This window comes from Monodon monoceros, unplaced genomic scaffold, assembly GCF_005190385.1.
Source record: "Monodon monoceros isolate NGI ecotype Baffin Bay Population unplaced genomic scaffold, NGI_Narwhal_1 Super_Scaffold_20, whole genome shotgun sequence".
NCBI classification, from domain to species: Eukaryota; Metazoa; Chordata; class Mammalia; order Artiodactyla; family Monodontidae; genus Monodon; species Monodon monoceros.
The window spans coordinates 2,221,310-2,241,482 of record NW_021703777.1 but is presented as its reverse complement, the minus strand read 5'-3'; the positions used below and the strand labels follow the sequence as shown (position 1 = coordinate 2,241,482).

General features: G+C 42.8%; 1 protein-coding gene and 1 non-coding gene across 3 annotated transcripts in view; both read left to right on the top strand.

Annotated features, from left to right (window-relative positions):
* Positions 1-500: 500 nt before the first annotated feature.
* The window catches only part of GASK1B (golgi associated kinase 1B), a 41,680-nt gene continuing 22,007 nt past the window's right edge, over positions 501-20,173 (top strand). The window contains exons 1-2 of one of the 2 annotated variants that reach the window (XM_029234544.1): positions 501-521; positions 1,253-2,395. In XM_029234544.1, the coding sequence (XP_029090377.1) occupies positions 1,486-2,395 (910 nt within the window). In that variant the 5' untranslated portion in view covers positions 501-521; positions 1,253-1,485. Of the gene's footprint in view, positions 522-1,176; positions 2,396-20,173 lie in introns of those variants that run through there. The other variant, XM_029234545.1, reaches the window with a different exon arrangement.
* LOC114903304 lies at positions 7,450-7,556 on the top strand. Its single transcript, XR_003795691.1, has one exon. It is a non-coding gene; the product is annotated as a U6 spliceosomal RNA (small nuclear RNA).

Here is a 20,173-nt window from a genome sequence, read left to right as displayed (position 1 = left end):
AGGATGGAAAGGTAAGTCCCTGGCAACGTTGCTGCTCTAATCCCCGGTGGCTGGGATGGACAGAGAGGTGAATGCATTCACCTCATGAGGTGTTTATTTCACTGCTGCTAAGCGAACACTCTCTAATGCTTTTTAACACCAAAAAGACTGACACTTCTGAGTCTGTTTCCATACAGGACACTAGAGGGCTCCCAGGAGTTAAAAATAAGTGGAAAAATACGGCATTTGCTTTTTTTTTTTTCTCCAGAATTTAAAATTAAAGTTTATTTTTTACAACATTAAAAAAAAAGAAACCCTTACACATCTTAAAAGTGGGTTGTCAGCAGCCAGTGAACAAGTACCCGTTTTGCTTTGCAATCAGGAGTTTTCAAGGGAGCTTTGAAAGCAGAGCTGAAATATTTGAAATGTGGAACACTCTTGACCATGAAATATGTTCTACTTACATGCCTCAGCCTTTAATAGTTCTTTGCATTAGAGTCAGGGATTGCATTCTTCCTGGGGCCAAGCACGGGGCCAGCTGTGTAAGTAAGGTTGCTTTTTACCAGTTCTTCTTTTTAATAATGTGAAAAAGTAGAGCTAGAGGGCTTTTGGTTCTCTTCTTTCAGCTGACTTTGGTGAAAAGAAAAGGAATAAAAAGCAGTTAGTTGTGTGTTTTGTGTTTACGTGTGTGTGTGTTTCCGTGTGTGTGTGTGCGTGACTGAATAAATGTAATTGCTTCCAAGATACATGGGCATGTATGCCTTTATATTACGATAACCCTTAAAGTAAGATAATGGAATATATTATGAAGAAAAGACTGTACCATACGATTAAGAGAATATGTTTCTGAATTTGAATGTTAATACTTGGTGCTTCTGTCCGATTAGTTAAAGCAGGACTTTTAAAAATAAATAGAAGATAGCTACAGATTTCTAAAACCTGTGGTTACTTTTCTTAAATTATTTCTGAATTTCAAAACGAAAAGCCTGGATTTGTCCAATTTTAATGCTTTTCCTTCAGGATCAAATTAAATGACTCTAACTACAAGTTATAAAATAGTCTTGGATTTTGGTGGTTGGTTTTCACTAATTGAAACTGAATATTAAATCTATACATCTATCTTGTTTCTACTTTTTTTTAAACCTCACTTAAAAAATCATTTCGTGGTGATAGTGATGAAAGGAAAAGGTTCCGCGTTTTTCTTTCCTCTTCTGGAGGAACTGACCGAGTTTGAGACTGTGACTCAGTTCGCTCTGTTTCCATTCATTCCCAGGAACTAGCCAGACTTCTCCTCGGGGAGGCTGTCGGGGTTTAGAAGGTTTGTTGTGGCCAGTGTCAGAAACCTGCCCGGCTCCATCACCAGCCCTTAACTTCCTCCTCGACCCACTGGAGACCACGTAGACACCTGAGTGGAGGCGACAGCTGCGTTCAGCAAACCATGCATCATGCCAGAAGGAGCCAACGGCAGACTTTAAACTCTGTGCAGCATGCGGACGAAGCTCAGAAATGAGCTGTCCGGACAAGCCAGGGCAACTCATAAACTGGTTCCTCTCCTCCCTGTGCGTCCCGAGGGTGCGGAAACTCTGGAGCAGCCGGCGCCCCAGGACCAGGAGGAACCTCCTGCTGGGTACGGCCTGCGCCATCTACTTGGGCTTCCTGGTGAGCCAGGTGGGGCGCACCTCTGCCCCGCACGGAGGGCGCGCGCGCAAGGGGCCGCACTGGAGCCGGGCCACCGCCGAGGCCCCCTTCCCTGAGATACCCCTGGACGGCACGCTGGCCCCTCCCGAGTCCCAGGGCAATGGGACCACGCTGCAGCCCAACGTGGTGTACATCACCTTGCGCTCCAAGCGCAGCAAGCCCGCCAGCATCCGCGGCACCGTGAAACCCAAGCGCAGGAAGAAGCATGTGGTGGCTTCTCAGGCCCCGGGACCCCGGGCTTTGGTCGGACCGTCCCTTCGGCCTCAGGAAGCTGCAAGGGCAGCTGATGCTGAAGTGCCCGGGCACGTCTGGGGCGGAAACCTGGCCAAGGCTGGGGAGCGACCCTGGGGGTGGAAGCAGGGTGTGGGAGCGCAAGGTGGGGACGCAGACGTGCAACTGCCCCGGGCCGAGGGAAGCAACATCAGGATCTACAGCGGGAGCGCCCCGTCGTGGCTGAGCGGAGAAGACATCGGCCGGATGCGCCTGCTGGCCGACGGCACGGTGGCGGGTCTCCAGCCGGCCTGGCCCAGGAGCAGAGCGCGCCTGCTGGTGTTGCAGGGGACCGGCCGGCCCGCGGGGCCCGCCTGCGGCCCCAGCCCCTGCGGGCTGCTCAAGCAGCCTCTGGACATGAGCGAGGTGTTTGCCTTCCACCTGGACAGGATCCTGGGACTCAACCGGACCCTGCCTTCTGTGAGCAGGAAATCCGAGTTCATCCAAGGTAACCGTTTCCCGGGCTTCTTGTTTGCAGCTGTTGGATTGGGCTTGATTTTCTCTTTTCCCTCAGCCTTTTTTTCTAAATGATTTTCTCCACCCGCCTTTCCCATTTGGACAGCAGCAGCGCGTCTTTCCATATGCTTGGCATCCTCGATTTTCTCAGCTTCGGGAGGACACGAGAGTGCCCGGGCGATGCTGTGCTGCACACGCGAGAGAAGCCCCCGCTGTGCAATCTGTGCTTTCCGTTTCCCTCGCCGCGCTTCCCGGAGGCTTATCACATCTGATGAAAGCCAGTGGCAATTGTGTGATCAGGAGGGAGAGCCGGGGTGGAGGCAAAGAGCTTGCTGACAGTCAGGCATATTAGTAACTGGGTTTGTATGGAAGTAAGTAGAATCCTGCGCACTGGAAGTTTTTAAAAATAAAGGCAAAGAGGGTTATCTTTCTTCGGCAGATGGAATCTTTTTAAGAGGCCCAGAGCCAGACCATGTTAGATTCGACTCCTTCATCTTTCACGATGGACGTAACCGCTTTAGTTTACAAAGAAAATGAGGCCAAAAGAGGTGATTTGTTCAGTGTATATACCGACCAGCCACGTGGTTTCTCCAAGTCCATGACTATGGTTTATTGAGCCTGAGTGCCGAGAGATGCCGTCAGGTGACAAACATTGTGGCAGGTTCTGGGGTGTGCAGCCTGCCGATTCAGCTGCAGGCGTCAGGGCTGGTGTGTGACAATGCTCATGCCACAGAAAGGATTTTCTCTGAATCCTAAGGCTATTCCAGCGTTCCAACACAAAGTAGGGTGGGTCCTTGGCTGTGTTTGAAAGCAGAGTGATTCCAGAAGTTGCCACTCTGAACCCAGGCTGGTCCAAGAGGCTAAAATGGACCCCAAAGAGATTATAAGCTCAAAGGCTATTTCCTTACAAAACGTAGCATTTCAGCCCAGTTCCCATGGAGTCTGGACTGGAATGGATTAAAGCCTTGGGAGTGGCCAAAAGCCAAACTGCATTTCAATGGCTTCAGGGGTATAATTTAGTCTTAGAATGGGTACTTCTTGAAGTACCACTGGTTTGTTTAGAAGGACTTGGCATTCCCTACTCATCCTGGTTCGTGGCTAAGTGCTGCAGATTCACAGCTGTGTTTCGATGCCTCAAATTCACAAAGTCTTCCACCAGTATGATGCTGATGTGAGAAAGCCTCTCAGGCATGCTATCAAATGGTGATACAAGTTCATTTCTAGAGGGTGCTCGCTCTTTGCTAAGCGCTATGCTGCCTGAGACACAGAGTCTCTACACATCTTGACTCCTGTGTTTCTCGCAGCAGTACTAGGAGGTAGGTGCGATTCTTATCTCCACTTGGGAGATGAGAAAGCTGAGGCTTATTTAGGCAAAGTAACTGGCCTCATGTTAATAGTTAAGCTGGGTTTTGCGCCCAGGCCCAGCAAACTTCAAAACGTCAGCTCTTAGCCATTGGGCTTAGGTGACGCTACCACTTCTGTCCAGACAGGTGCACCCTGGAGAGAGGGAGTATGCGGGTGGGCATGGAGAAGCAGGCACACACGGAGCCTCTCCTGGACCAAGCAGGGCAGAGGGTCCCCCTGGAAGGCTCCCTTGCCGTTCATTCATGTCATAAAGGCCCTGAGAAGAGGTGATGCGCGCTTGAATGTATCCTGAGGCATGGTACTCTGATCTGTCCTTCCAGCTTCCCTGGGAGCTCCTGGACGGAAGTTGAGAGAGGAAAGTAGTGGTTAGGAGCCTGGGCTCTGGAGCTGGACCCCTGGGTTTGAATTTACCAACCTGTGACCCAGAAACGCTCATGTTCTCAGCTCTAAGTGACAACAGTACCCACCTCATGAGTTTGTCGCTAGTTAATACAGGGAACACACGTAGACCTGGTGCTTGACACACAGTAAATCTTCAATAAATACTGCTATTGGTGTTACTACACGAAGCACATGAGGTTCCATGTTCACTGAGTTACTCGTATAGCCTCCAAGCCTCACCTATCACTTCTTTTTTTAAATTGAAGTCTAGTTGATTTACAATGCTCTGTTGTTTCAGGTGTACAGCAAAGTGATTCAGTTATACATATATGTATTCTTTTACAGATTCTTTTCCATTATGGTTTATTACAAGATATTGAATATGGTTCCCTGTGCTGTACAGTAGGTCCTTGTTGTTTATCTATTTTATATATAGTAGTGTGTATCTATTAACCCCAAATTCCTAATTCTTCCCCTTCCCCTTTGGTAACCAAGTTTGTTCTCTATGTCTGTGAGTCTGTTTCTGTTTTGTAAATAAGTTCATTTGTACCATTTTTTTAGATTCCACATGTAAGTGACATCATATGGTATTTGTCTTCCTCTGTCTGACTTACTTCACTTAGTGTAATAATCTCTAGGTCCATCCATGTTGCTGCAAATGGCATCATTCCCTTCTTTTTTTGGCTGACTAATATTCCATTGTGTATGTATCACATCTTCTTTATCCATTCGTCTGTCAGTGGACATTTAAGTTGCTTCCATGTCTTGGCTATTGTAAATAACGCTGCAATTAACACTGGGGTGCATGTATCTTTTCGAATTAGAGTTTTCTCTGGATACATACCATTTCTTCATGTGACAGGGCTAGGACTAAAACCTAGCTCTCCTGCTGGCTTAAACGTTTTGGTGTCAGGGTACCTCTTAGGTATTTAATTCTGCTCTCTGAATATCCAGCATCTTTGGGAATGAAGAAGGCAGTTGCATTAAATTTGAAGGAGACATTTATAATTCCAATGTAGATTGGTGTTCCTCTCTCTGTGCAGAAGTAAGTGATAATGGAAAGAAACCAACAAGGTTGTATTGACATGACTCTCAATACGATGAGTTAAATACCTAAGACTGTATCTCAAGTAATACCAGAACTTTCTTTATTCTCTCTTTGATACTTTCTACTAGAATGTAGTTATTGAGAGTCATAAAATCAGAGCAGTTTCCTCAGGAGGCTAGGACATGATTTATAGTTATGAGCACCCTACACAATATAATTCTACTCATGGAGACATTGTACTGATGCAAAGTACATAAATAGATCAGTTCTGGTCATGGTAGGGGATTAACAGTCTTAGGTTCTCAGTATCTCTCTTCACTCACCTACCTCTAGTCTTTTCCTGACTTGTGTCTTTCTTCCCTTGATTTCCACAGATGTGTGGATCTTCCCTCTAGGGTCCTCCTATTCTTCTCTTGGTCCAAGCTTAGCTTTATTTGCGCCTCCCTAGGTACCTAAGGGGGTGATAGATCTTATCTTGTTACTCAGCATCTGTTTCTGGCTCATTCTATATCATTGCTGTATAATTATAATTGCTTATTTAATCATCTCTTCTTTCCCACTACGCTCTAGATCTGTGAAGGCAGAGACGTTTCCTGTCGTGTTCATCATTGAATGTCCAGATCCCAGTGGAGAGTCTGGCACATAGTAGTTGCTCAATAAATATTTTTGAATGAATGCAAGAATGCATTTTTGGTCTGTTTCACTGACTCCAAACAGTAAATCTGTACTTGCTTCTGGCTTCAAAAACTCAGGACAAGTGCTACCATTTTAGTCCCAAATCCAGGCTGGGATTTCTCCTTGAGATTCTTATAAATAACTCATTGAAAAGGTAAAGAAAAATATCCTTGGCAGCCTCTGTATTATGCAAATAATAAGGTTTATGGAGCTTATTCTTGTGAGGACCATCAATATAATATGGTCTGTGGCTTCACTCTGTAATGTAATTTGATAATGAGTTTTCTATAGGAGGAAAAACAGAACTCAGCTTAGGTATGCATTTCTCTGATGATCTGGCTTGGTCTGGGAGGAGATCTTTTCATATCTGGGAGAGTGGATAGTCAGCCAGTCCTGTAAATAATCTGCCTTAAGTGTTGTTTCTGTTCTCTGACTTTTGATGAATGTTTGTGAAAATAAGTTCATGCTCAGTACCAAGAACATCGCTAGTCTCTTGTGAGTCGAATATGGATATTTGGCTTATCGCAGTTAATCTTTCAAAGAAACCTATGCAGGAGATACTTTCTTACCTCAATTTTGAGAAGAAAGAAAGATAAGAAGAAGGCAGCTCAAGGTCATACAATGAGTTAATTGTCCAGAAAGAATTCAAGCCCTTGTCTTGTAACTTCCAAGACTTTCCTCTTTATCAATCTGCTTTCCTCACCAAATCCTTTTGGGGGTCCTTAAGGTGTGTCTTCTTTCTCTATCACCACGACCTATTTGTATACCTGATTATCTAACACAACTAGACGTTGATGACTTGTGTACTGCTGCACAGATATGGGCTATGGGGACCTCTTATGTCTCAAGGAGACAACAACTGTAACCATAGCAAGAGTAATATTGAATGTTACCATATACTGGCACTGTTTTAAGTACCATGCACCTATTATCTCAATAAATCCTCCTAAACTTTTATAAGGTGGGTACTCTACGAGAGGCCTTTTGTGGATGTGTAAGTAGAGGCCCAGTGTAATTAAATACCTTTGCTGAAAGTCATGTGTATTACCTGGCTGTAAAAAGGAGACATATGATGCAAAGGGAGATGTAAAAGAGTGTCAGAGGCTGAGACTGAATGATATGTCTGCCCCAGCCTCTCAGATGAACTTTCTGTTCATCCAGTCCAAAGACAAAAGGTCCCAATGATAAAGCTCATCTTCAGGTATTTATTTGTTTGTTTGTTTGTTTGTTTGTAAAACTGACACAGGTGATCCTATTGGCCCAGAGCCACTAGCTCAGGTTCCTCTGGGACAGGTTCTTGGTTGTATAACTTGAATTCTAGATGACTCCCCTTGAATCCAAAAATATATATATGAAATTAGCAGGTTTACTGGCCCTGAACTGTATACTGGACCATTTTCTGACAGGTGTCACTCCAAAGATATCCCAGAAAATGGGAAGGTTGTACTTGGGGAAGGACAAGGTTGTAATTAGGTAGGGAGGGCCAGGAGGGTACCACCCTACAAAATCCAGCCATGACCACTAGACCAGAGTCTCATCCTATGCGTATCTGTGTGGGAAATACAAAAGTGAATTGAGTGCTCGCTTCGGTAGCACATATACTAAAATTGGAACGATACAGAGAAGATTAGCATGGCCCCTGCGCAAGGATGACACGCAAACTCGTGAAGCGTTCCATATTTTTACACCACTGTAAAGCAATTATACCCCAATAAAGATGTTTAAAAAAAAAAAAAAAGAAGTGAATTGAAATATAGCATCAGAGGCCCTGTAAAGAAATCCATGTTTGCAATAATGATGTATTTTTCAGTTGTAAACTTACAAAGAACCTAGTGTTATGCCTCACAGCGTGTCTATGCTGCATTTGTTGTCATTTGACTCTTGCATTACTTAACAATTCCACACAGCAAATAGTATTGATACTTTATATATGGGAATCCTGAGGCTTGGTGAGGTGTGAAATTTGCTCAAGGACGCATAGCTAGTGAGCAGTGAAGTGGAATTTGTACCCAGTTCTGTCTGATACTAAAGTATCCTCATGTTGCTTCTCTTAACCTACATTACCTCTCAAATATAACTTGATATAATCATGGGATAGTGACAACAATGTGCAAATTTTAACATGGTGATTTCTGATTTACCATTATGCCAATCTTTCTATTTAACTTCTTTTTTCAACTCAACCACTTAACATTGTTAATATTTTCACTCAAAGGAAGTATGGCCATACTACCCTGAGCACGGCTACAAGGGCTGTTGTGGTTGTTTAAATACAAGCCAACGCTTCCCAGATTTTCTTGTTTTACCGTAAACAATCGTGTATATGCAAATATGACTGAATGTATTAGTATGTTTTCTGCCAAACCGTCCTTGCAAAAATCATCAATCATGATAGAGGTCACCATGTGATACTGATACATTTAAATACTTTTTTAAACAAAATATTTAAAAATATGTATCTAAGACAAGACAAAGCAGACTCTGTCTATGTAGAGAGCAGAAGAACCCCAGCCCCCCTGTGATCTTCCACTGAGCACTTTGGCCAAGCTCCCCAGCAGTCTGCACAGAGATGCACATGAACCCCAAGGACTACCATTTTGGTAGCACTTAAACATCGGACTGTTTTTCATGCCCAGCGTGGGAGATGCATTATGTGTGCTTTGTTTTTAGGATGCCGCTTTACGGCCATAGAGCTGTCAAACTGGATCAGGTAGCCTCGTTCCAGGAACACTGTGTGTCAGGGCTGCTTGGATGACAAACTGCAGGCCCCTCACCCACTTCCATTTAAATTCAGTGTAGATTCCAATGTGCTTACTGCTCTCTGACTTGTACTGCCTCGTCTCATCATAGAGCAGGAGAAATACAGTGGGTACTTTCCTCTCTCCTCTCGAGTCCATGCGAGCAGTGCTGTGAGCTGCACCCTGGTGGTATGGCTGCCAGAGCAGGGGAGTGGCAGCTGCATAATTCATGTTGTCCCAGGCTCTCAGATAAGGACAGAGGCATTTTGCAGGGAGTTATGAGAATAACCCAGATGCCCTCACAACTTGGAAACACACTGACTTCAAAATCCTAGAAGTCCTGGACACGGGTGCAAACTTTCTTAAAATATTGACTCAGGAGTATAGGAATCATGTCTTGTTTCTGAAAATATGGATGGAGAGCACATTGTGTTCTTTATCAGAAAAGCCCTAAGGGTATTATTCTTTAGCGATCAAGTTGAGCTGGTCAACTAAATACATTCATAAGTGAACAAAAGTTTACTGAGCATGGGCTGCAAGCAGTGCTGGGCTTCACTGTTGTCTTGTTTGCTCACTACATACCTTCTTCGGTAAACTGGGGGAACTCTGGAACCTTCTCTGCTGTGTCTCTGGAAGGTGTCCCCAGATCTCACACGAGGCTGGGATAGAAGGGACAGTGGCTAGTAGTTGCCACGGTGCTCACAGCCTGAAAGATGCATGTTCCTCAGCTCCATGCAATCTATTCCCTTCTACGGCATCATATTTATCTTTTCTTCTTTTAAGAAATAGTTGTTGAGCACCTGCTATGTGCCAGCCACTCTTCTAGTCATTAGGGGCTACATGAGTGGACAAAAGAGTCAAGAATCCCTGTCCCCCTTGGAGCTGGCACCATTGGACCGTGTGACAGCTCAGTGGCCTGGAGGGACTCTTCTTATAGCCACTGATTTCAAGATTCACTCAGCACCAGCCTGAGCCCAAGGTCATGACCTTTCCATTGGGACTGAATCTGTTGCCATCTCTGGGTGGGTTTAAGGACAACACAGGTGCTGACCTCAGTTAATGGGCAAATATTGACGTTTCGGTCGAATTTGGTTGTCGCTGACAGCATTTAGTTTCTATTTGTGACTCTAAACATGGGGAAAGAGCTGTATAGTTTCTTCAAAGAGCTTTGCAGTTCAGATTGTGGACTGGCATATCTGCTTGCTAGGGCTGCTATCACAAAATACCACAGATGGGCGGCTTAAACAGAAGACATTTATTTCTCACAGTTCTGGAGGCTGGAAGTCCAAGGTCAAGGTGTCGGCTGGTTTGGTCTCTTCCCAGGTCTCTCTCCTTGGCTTGACGATGGCCGCCTTCTCACTGTGTCCTCATAGACTCCTTCCTCTGTAGTCCATCCCCCTCCTGTCTCTCAGTGTGTCCAAACTTCTTCTCATTAGGATACCAGTCAGATTGGATTAGGGCCACCATAACAGCCTCATTTTAACTTAGTTGCCTCTTCAAAGGCTCTTTCTCCAAATGCAGTCACGTTCTGAGGTGCTGGGCGTGGGGTTTCAACGTATAAATTTGGGGGAATATAGTTTAGCTTCACAATGACTGTCAGTCTAGACGCCCTGAATTTGAATCCTGGTTCTACTGTGTGACGTGGGTGAATTCACTTAATCTCTTTCTACCTTATTTCTTCGAGTGTAACGGTATTGATAACAGTACTGACCTCATCGAGTTGTGAGAATGCAGTGAGCCGATACAGATAAAATATCTCTAACAGTCCCCCCTGCATAGGAACACGCAGTGATTGCTGTGTGTTATTTTCATTCAGTTTCTAAGCTGACTCAGCTCTTGGTGATCTATCGCCTTAGATTTCCTTAGTTTGTTTCTCTAGATTGATGTTCACGTGAGCTAAATCACAGGCACCTCAAATTGTCATGTAAAGAAAGTGCCTGGAGTGGGTGGTGGAGGGTCCCAGTCTCTCCCGTTTGTGGAGGGCGAATCGCTTTACATTCAGCATCTCACCAAACCGCGCAACGGTCCCGCACATCAGCTGTTCTCGGACAGATTTCCTGTGGGGAAAGTGAGGCTCAGAGACTAGCATATGTCCAGGTCGTATGCAGTGGGGCTGGGATGCATACGTGGGTGGCAGGGCCCGCCAGGCTCCCCTCATCACTGTCTGCACCATCATCATTATTCTCTCACATCACCTGGACCCTCGGTGGATGTGGCGGCGTAATCATGCGTCCCCATGGAAACCCGCTGCCTCCGCAGCCTTTCGGTCTGATTCCCGAGGGCAGCCACGACGCCTTAAACGTCCGCCTTCTCATGATGGTGATTTGGCGTCAGGAGGAGTGAGGCAGTGGTGTCTCCACCACCCCCGCGTTCATCATTCCCGAGTCTCAGAGGATTATGGAGACATGGCGGTGGATGGCAGAAGGAGGGCCTGGAAGCCCCCTGCCCCCACCTCTACTTCTCAAGTGTCTCGACCCTTCTTAACCACTTAGAGTGAGGACTGGCAGTGGCGTCACCGCTTACGAGGAGGCCACACCAACCGAACGTGTGTTCAGGGCCCATTGACCGTTGCTTAGAACCTAAGGGCTGGAGGTGAAAACTGGGGGGTTCTGAAAAATTCACTCATTCATTCCTCAACATTGTTGAATGCTTGCTTTGATCGGGACTTATGGCAGGAGCTGGAGAACGAAAGATGGTTGGGAACCAGTCCCTGCTCTCACAGGGCTCCCAGCTTGAGGGCAAGAGACAGCTAACCAAACCTGTCCTACAAGAAGGGTAGGATCTGAAAGAGAAATTAAGGACACACTCCCATTTACCATTGCAACAAAAAGAATAAAATACCTAGAATAAACGTACCTAAGGAGACAAAAGGCCTGTATGCAGAAAACTATAAGACACTGATAAAAGAAATTAAAGATGATACAAACAGATGGAGAGATATACCATGTTCTTGGATTGCAAGAAGCAACCTTGTGAAAATGACTGTACTACCCAAAGCAATCTACAGATTCAATGCAATCCCTATCAAACAATCAATGGCATTTTTCACAGAACTAGAACAAAAAATTTCACAATTTGTATGGAAACCCAAAAGACCCCGAATAGCCAAAGCAATCTTGAGAAAGAAAAACAGAGATGGAGGAATTAGGCTCCAGGACTTCAGACTATATTACAAAGCAACAGTAATCAAGACAGTATGGTACTGGCACAAAAATAGAAATATAGATCAATGGAACAATATGGAAAGCCCAGACATAAACCCACGCACATATGGTCAGCTTATCTTTGGTAAAGGAGGCAAGAATATACAATGGAGAAAAGACAGTCTCTCCAGTAAGTGGTGCTGGAAAAACTGGACAGCTACATATAAAAGAATGAAATTAGAACACTCCCTAACACCACAGATGAAAATAAACTGAAAATGGATTAAAGACCTAAATGTAAGGCCAGACACTATAAAACTCTTAGAGGAAAACATAGGCAGAACACTCTTTGACATAAATCACAGTAAGATCTTTTTTGACCCACCTCCTAGGGTAATGAAAATAAAAACAAAAATAAACAAATGGGACCTAATTAAACTTAAAAGCTTTTGCACAGCAAAGGAAACCATAAATGAGACAAAAGCGCAGCCCTCAGAATGGGAGAAAATATTTGCAAATGAAGCAACTAACAAAGGATTAATCTCAAAAATATACAAACAGCTCATGCAGCTCAGTATCAAAAAGAACAAGCAACCCAATCAAAAAATGGGCAGAAGACCTAAATAGACATTTCTCCAAAGAAGACATACAGGTGGCCAAGAGTCACATGAAAAGATGCTTGACATCACTAATTATTTGAGAAATGCAAGTCAAAACTACAATGAGGTATCACCTCACACTGGTCAGAATGGCCATCAGAAAAATCTACAAACAGTAAATGCTGGAGAGGGTATGGAGAAAAGGGAACTCTGCTGCACTGTTGGTGGGAATGTAAATTGATACAGCCACTATGGGGAACAGTATGGAGGTTCCTTAAAAAACTAAAAATAGAATTACCATATGACCCAGCAATCCCACTACTGGGCATATACCCTGAGAAAACTATAATTCAAAAAGAGTCATGTACCACAATGTTCATTGCAGCTCTATTTACAATAGTCAGGACATGGAAGCAAGCTAAGTGTCCATCGACAGATGAATGGATAAAGAAGATGTGGCACATATATACAATGGAATATTACTCAGCCATAAAAAGAAATGAAATTGAGTTATTTGTAGTGAGGTGGATGGACCTAGAGACTGTCATACAGAGTGAAGTAAGTCAGAAAGAGAGAAACAAATACCATATGCTAAAACATATATATGGAATCTAAAACAGAAACAAAAAAAATGGTTCTGAAGAACCTAGGGGCAGGACAGGAATAAAGACACAGATGTAGAGAATGGACTTGAGGACACGGGGAGGGGGAAGGGTAAGCTGGGACGAAGTGAGAGAGTGGCGTGGATATACATACACCACCAAATGTAAACTAGATAGCTAGTGGGAAGCAGCCACATAGCACAGGGAGATCAGCTCGGTGCTCTGTGACCACCTAGAGGGGTGGGATAGGGAGGGTGGGAGGGAGACGCAAGAGGGAGGGTATATGGGGATATATGTGTATGTATAGCTGATTCACTTTGTTATACAGCAGAAGCTAACACACCATTGTAAAGCAATTATACTCCAATAAAGATGTTTAAAAAAAAAAAACAAAGACGGGTAGGGTAAAGACCTCCAGGAGATATGTTTAGGGAAGCCTGCAGGCACAGAGAGTGATGTGTGTGTATAGGGGGGTGGGTAGGGGGACTGCAGAAGGTGCTAGAAGCAGTAATGTCAGACTAGTTCTTCAAAGTCACTGTGGGTGGGTACAGAAGGGTGGAGAGAACCCATGTGTGAGAAGCTTGTGAAGGGAGTGTGTGCGTGGAAACTGCAAACCGTTCTGGAAAAAGGAGAATAGGGGCTGGCGGTGGTGAGTGGAGAGTGGGTGGGTTTATGTTATGGAAGGACATGGACTTCATCCCGCAGATAATGAGAAATCATTGAAGGGTCTGAAGAAGAGAGGTGATGTGATGAGCTTTCGACTGTAGGAAGCTCACTCCAGTCAGGAATTCATGGCTTCTTCATCTACCTTAATCAACATTAAATGGCCCAGGACCAGGTCCCCCTGATGTAACCAAGACTTTACTGGCAAAATGTTTGTGGAGTTTGGCAGTGACTCCACCATCACGACCCTCTGAATTCAAGGTCGGTTCCTGTTTTTCTAAAGGGAATATTGAGACAGGAAGTGTCTGGGAGCTCCCATTTTTATAGCGGAAGTCCAGGGCAGACCTAGAAAGCAGAAGTTCCCATCCATTAGTCAAAGGTTCAGAACAAAGAAGGACACTTTGTTTTTATTTATTTATTTTTAACATGTTTATTGGAGTATAATTGGTTTACAATGGTGTGTTAGTTTCTGCTTTATAACAAAGTGAATCAGCTATACATATACATATATCTCCATATCGCCTCCCTCTTGCATCTCCCCCCACCGTCCCTATCCCACCCCTCTAGGTGGTCACAAAGCACTGAGCTGACCTCCCTGTGCTATGCGGCTGCTTCCCACTAGCTATCTATTTTACGTTTGATAGTGTATATATGTATGTCCATGCCACTCTCACTTCGTCCCAGCTTACCCTTCCCCCTCCCCGTTCCTCAAGTCCATTCTCTACGTCTGTGTCTTTATTCCTGTCTTGCCCCTAGGTTCATTAGAACCTTTTTTTTTTAGATTTCACATATATGTGTTAGCATATAGTATTTGTTTTTCTCTTTCTGACTTATTTCACTCTGTATGACAGTCTCTAGGTCCATCCACCTCACTACAAATAACTCAATTTCGTTTCTTTTTATGGCTGAGTAATATTCCATTGTATATATGTGCCACATCTTTATCCATTCATTTGTTGATGGATACTTAGGTTGCTTCCATGTCCTGGCTATTGTAAATAGTGCTGCAATGAACATTGTGGTACATGTCTCTTTCTGAATTATGGTTTTCTCATGGTGTAAGCCCAGTAGAGGGATTGCTGGGTCGTATGCTTTTAAAGTAGAGCTGATGGTTTGGGTTGTTTCAGTCGTCTGTGGCAGAGGGAAGTCACAAGTGCTTCATGCTTAGCTAATGCTTGAGGAAACGTGGAGATTATTTTAACTCAGTCCAACCTCAAGAAAACCAGTTAGTGAAACAGTTAGGAAAGTAACTAAATACATTTCTATTTTTGTTGGAAGAACGGTTTCCTAAATCACCCAGAAATTGGATTCCTAAGACAAGCCCTTGTATTGAGGATTTGGTTGGCTGCATGGAATCTACACGTGTAAAATCTATGGAATTCTGCTTCTCTGCCACCTTCCCCTTTTAAAACCTAATATAGGTTGATTCTTTTTAATATCTGACAGTGCCGTATTTTCAGTGTCTCTGGGTCTCACACTTTTCACGCCTTGGGGAGCCCGTTGCCTGAGTCAGGGTGGCCGGAGGACTGGTCTTGAGTCCTGTGGAGACCAGAGATGCAGCGTCAAGTGTAGAATCAACACTCGTGACTTGGTTTTCCACCCACGCACTCAGCTCCTCTTCAGACATGGCTCTTCTTGTTCATGGCCATAGCTGCTCATTTCACTATGCTGGGGCCCGGCAGTTCTTCATTGCTTGGCTTGGCTCTGAGAGCTCAGCCTTTATGTTAGTCCTTCCTTCACTTGGTCCCTTTAAAACACTCTTCAACTGGCAGACACGCAACCTGATCGTCATTACACACGTGCTTGTCTGTTTCCACTAAACTCCCAGCTGTGGCCCAGGCCTTGCCTGGGACTGGGATCTTGCAGGGCCTCTGTTTCTGGTATGCCTCACTCTGAATTCTTTCTATCCCAAACACAGGAACCAAATGCGTCCAGATATTGGGGGACAATGGTAAATATGTGCTTTGGGAATAAGTGAATTAACAATGTTTGAAAGCCTGAGCATCTTATCCTCCACATTTCCTCCCCGGCCAGACTGTCACAGAATCCTATTTCACCCGCCCTCACATTGACTGACTTGTCCACATTCGCCATCCCTAAGCCAAGAGATCTTACCTGCTTTTTCCACTTTGAATCGCCAGAACCCTACTGTGAGAGGCACCGTAGAAAAATAGAGCAGATAGAACTTAAGGGATCATTAACAACCAGACACCTGCTACCTTCTCCGTGGAGGTACGCCCACATCAACACTTGCTTTTAGATTAGAGAGCTGCAGCATTCAAGTTTTCCTTCAATGCATTGGAAGTTGCAATGGAACATGGCAGAATTTGTTTCCCATAACAAAGGTGAGCCTCAAGGTTTGGCCGGTCTTTGTTTTCTTTAGAGGGTTTTGGAGTTATTTTTAATGAAGGGCTCTGAGCTGAACTGTCACTTTCTTTTTTGTCTTGTTCACGAGAAGCTTCGAACTTGGCCCATGTGATAAAATAGGCTTGTGATTTCAGAGCTCAGGATGTTTCTACTTGGTTTTGCCCAGTGATAGATGCAGACATTCACTGATAACTCCCCCTGTAGTTCAACAAAACGGGTCACTGGTTCAAGGTGAAGGGCACCTGATAAACCAGAGCAGAGGAGGTTGTGTAGAGCATTCATTCTTAGTGGATTTTCACGTTCGTCTTCTCACAAGAATGTCTTCTTTGTGCTTTTGAATAAAGAACGACTTGGGAGAACATCAAAATTCAGGGGAGATATTCAGATTTTGGAAAAAATAAGTTTTACTGGCAAGTCTCAATTTTTTAAAAGACAGTTATATAACTGTTAATTCACATGAACACCCACATTTCTTTTAAAACCCCACTTCCTCCCCATTCTGACAGGTAGAATTTTCTCTCTTCACCGTTAAGATTTCTCTAGAGAGCCCAGTACTGCCTCATTCTGACAAATCCAAATGCAAAGAGATGAATGCCCTTCATCTCTGAAACACTTCAGGTAAGTTGCTTTAACCTGTTTGCTGCTTTCAAAGGGTATTTTTCTGTCATCCCATCAGATCTATCAAGGTTCATTTGATTCTCTTATCAGCCGTATTTTATACAAAGTGGAATGCACCTCACAGTAGTTGCTCACAGCTCTGAGCTCTGGAACCAGCCTGGGCAACGTGCACAAATACTCTGCAAGACCTGCTGGCTGGAAGGAAGGGCATCCAGCCTGGCTCAGCCTGAGAACTGCCTCTTACCCTGCTCTCTGGAAGCCCCTTTCCCTGCGGTGACTGACGCCAGGCATGGCAGGACAGAATGTGTTTCTGTGGCAGTCAGAATATTTTGCTGAGGGGAGATGCATGTGGAGGAAAACAGAGGATGTTAACTGAAAACCAATTATTCCTATCCGTTGAAAGCTCCCTGTGGCAGTTTGAGAACCATTTAATAGAGAATGTATCATTCAAAAAAAAATTTAAGATTTAAAGGAGAGAAATGGTAAATGAAACACAATAAACCCATACACTAGATTAGGGATTGATTCACTACAGTCTGTGGGTGAGGGATAGCCCACAGCCTGTTTTGTGTGGTCCCTGAGCTACCAATGGCTTCCACAATTTTAAATGGTTGAAAAAAATATCCAAATAACAATAATACTACTATGACACTTGAAAATTACCAAAAATGTAAATTTCAGGGTGTGTAACACAGTTTTATTGGAGCTTTCGTATCACAATGGGGTTGAGTGCTTGCTAGTTGACATTGTATGGCCCTCAAAGCCTGAAACACCGTCTGCCCTTGACCAAGTTTGCTGACCACTGGGCTACATTATTGTATCACAGTTAAAGTGAGACTGTTTAAGAATATTTAAGTGTAAGAGAAGTGTTTGCAATGTAACATTTAGTGAAACAATTATGATAACCTATATACATAAGGTGATTCCAAATAGTTTATTTCCCTTGTGTAATTTTTGCCTCTTTTCCCTGCTGGAAATGTAAACTCTATGAAAGCAAAAAATCCCACAGAACAACAAACAACTGAAAACCTGGCATGTATGTCTGTATGCTTTAGGCCTAGAATAGTGCTTGAGACATAGTAGATGTTCAATAAACAAATAAGGGCTAGAAGGCTGATGAATTATGTGATTGTATAATGCATGCATATAAAAATAGTCATAGCAAAACCTTTCCAGGATATGCATATATGTTAGGCACCAGGCTGAGAACTTTAAACGTATGATCCTGTTTAACAAAGTTTGTTTTGGAAGGTACAGTATTGCCCACACTTTACAGAGGATGAAAGTGAGGTTTGAAAAAGTTATATAACTTGTCCAATGTTACAAAGCTAAGAAGTAGTAGGATCAGAATTCAAAAGGTCTGTTGGGTTCTAGAGTCAACTCTAACCATAAGCTCTACTCCTTAAATTTCTAAAAACAATTTACTTTTTCATGCGTGAAAGAAAGGGATGGGAAAATACCAGATGTAAATATACGAATAACAGAACCGGTTACTAGGGTAAGAGATTGTAGATGATTGCTGTTTTCTAGGCTAGACATTTTTTTATGTTTGTTTATTTGTTTTTTGTATTGAAGTAGAGTGGATTACAATATTTTATTAGCTTCAGGTACAACATAGTGATTCAATATTTCTGTAGTTTTACATTCCATTTAAAGTTATTAAAAATCACAGATATATTTTCCTGTACTGTATATCTTTGTTGTTTATTTGTTTTATACACAGTAGTTTGTGACTCTTAATAGCCGGTATCTCACCCCTCCCCACTTCCCTCTCCCCACTGGTAACCACTAGTTTTTTTTACCTGTATCTGTGAATCTGTTTCTGTTTTGTTATATACATTGGTTTGTTTTATATTTTTAGATTCCACCTATAAGTGATGTAACATAGAATATTTGTCTTTCTCTGTCTGCCTTATTTCACTAAGCATCATACTCTCTAGGTCCATCCATGTTGTTGCAAATGGCAAAATTTCCTTCTTTTTTATGGCTGAGTAATATTCCATTGTGTACATATACCACATCTTCTTTATCCATTCATCTGTTGATGAACACATAGATTGCTTCCATATCTTGGCTATTGTAAATAGTGCTACAATGAACATTGGGGTGCATGTATCTTTTAGAATTAGTGTTTTTGTTTTCTTTGGAATATACCCAGAAGTGGAGTTGCTGGGTCATATAGTAGCTCTGTTTTTAGCTTCTTAAGGAAACTCTGTACTGTTCTCCATAGTGGCTGCACTGATTTACAGTCCCACCAACTGTGGAGGAGGGTTCCCTTTTCTCTACAGCCTCACCAACATTTGTTATTTGTAGTCTTTTTGATGTTGGCCATTCTGACAGGTGTGAGTTGATATCTCACTGTGGTTTGATTTGCATTTCTCTGAAAATTAGCAAGGTTGAGCATCATTTCATGACCTGTTGGCTGTGTGTAAGTCTTCTTTTGAAAAATGTCTATTCAGGTCTTCTGCCCATTTTTTAAGCGATCTTTGTTTTTTTTTTGATATTGAGTTGTATGAGATATTTATATATGTTGGATATTTACCCCTTGTCAAACATATAATTGGCAAGTATTTTCTTCCATGTAGTAGGTTGTCTTTCCATTTACTTTATGGTTTCCTTTGCTGTGTAAAATCTTTTAAGTTTAATTAGGTCCCATTTGTTTATTTTTGCTTTTATTTCTTTTGCCTTAGAAGACAGATTTAAAAAATATTGCTACAATTTATGTCAAAGAGTGTTCTGCCTTTGTTCTCTTCTAGGAGTTTTATGGTTTCAGGTCTTACATTTAGGTCTTTAATGCATTTTGAGTTTATTTTTGTACATGATGTAAGGAAATGTCTAATCTCATTCTTTTACATGTAGCTGTCTAGTTTTCCCAGCACCAGTTATTGAAGAGACTGTCTTTTCTCCATTGTATTTTCTTGCCTCCTTTGCTGTAGATTAATTGACCAAAGGTGTGTGGGTTTATTTCTGGGCTCTCTATTCTGTTCCCATTGATATATGTGTCTGTTTTTGTGCCAGTACCATGCTGTTTTGATCACTGTAGCTTTGCAGTATTGTCTGAAGTCAGGGGGTGTGATTCCTTCAGCTCCCTTCTTTTTTTCTCAGGATTGCTTTGGCAATTTGGCGTCTTTTGTGGTTTCATATAAATTTTAGGATTATTTGTTCTAGTTCGGTGAAAAGTGTCATGGGTATTTTGATAGAGATTGCATTAACTCTGTAGATGACTTTGGGTAGTATGGCCATTTTAACAATATTAATTCTTCCAATCCAAGAGCATGGGATATCTTTCCATTTCTTTGTATAATTTCCAAATTCCTTCATCAATGTTTTATAGTTTTCAGCAAATAGGTCTTTTACCTCCTTTGTTAAGTTTATTCCTAGATATTTTGTTCTTTTTTATATGATTGTAAATGTGATTGTTTCCTTAATTTCTCTTTCTGAGAGTTCATTTTCAGTGTATAGAAAAGCAACAGATATCTGTATATTAATCTTATATCCTGAAACTTTACTGAATTCATTTATTAGTTCCAATAGATTTTTTGGTGGAGACTTTAGTGTTTCCTATATATAT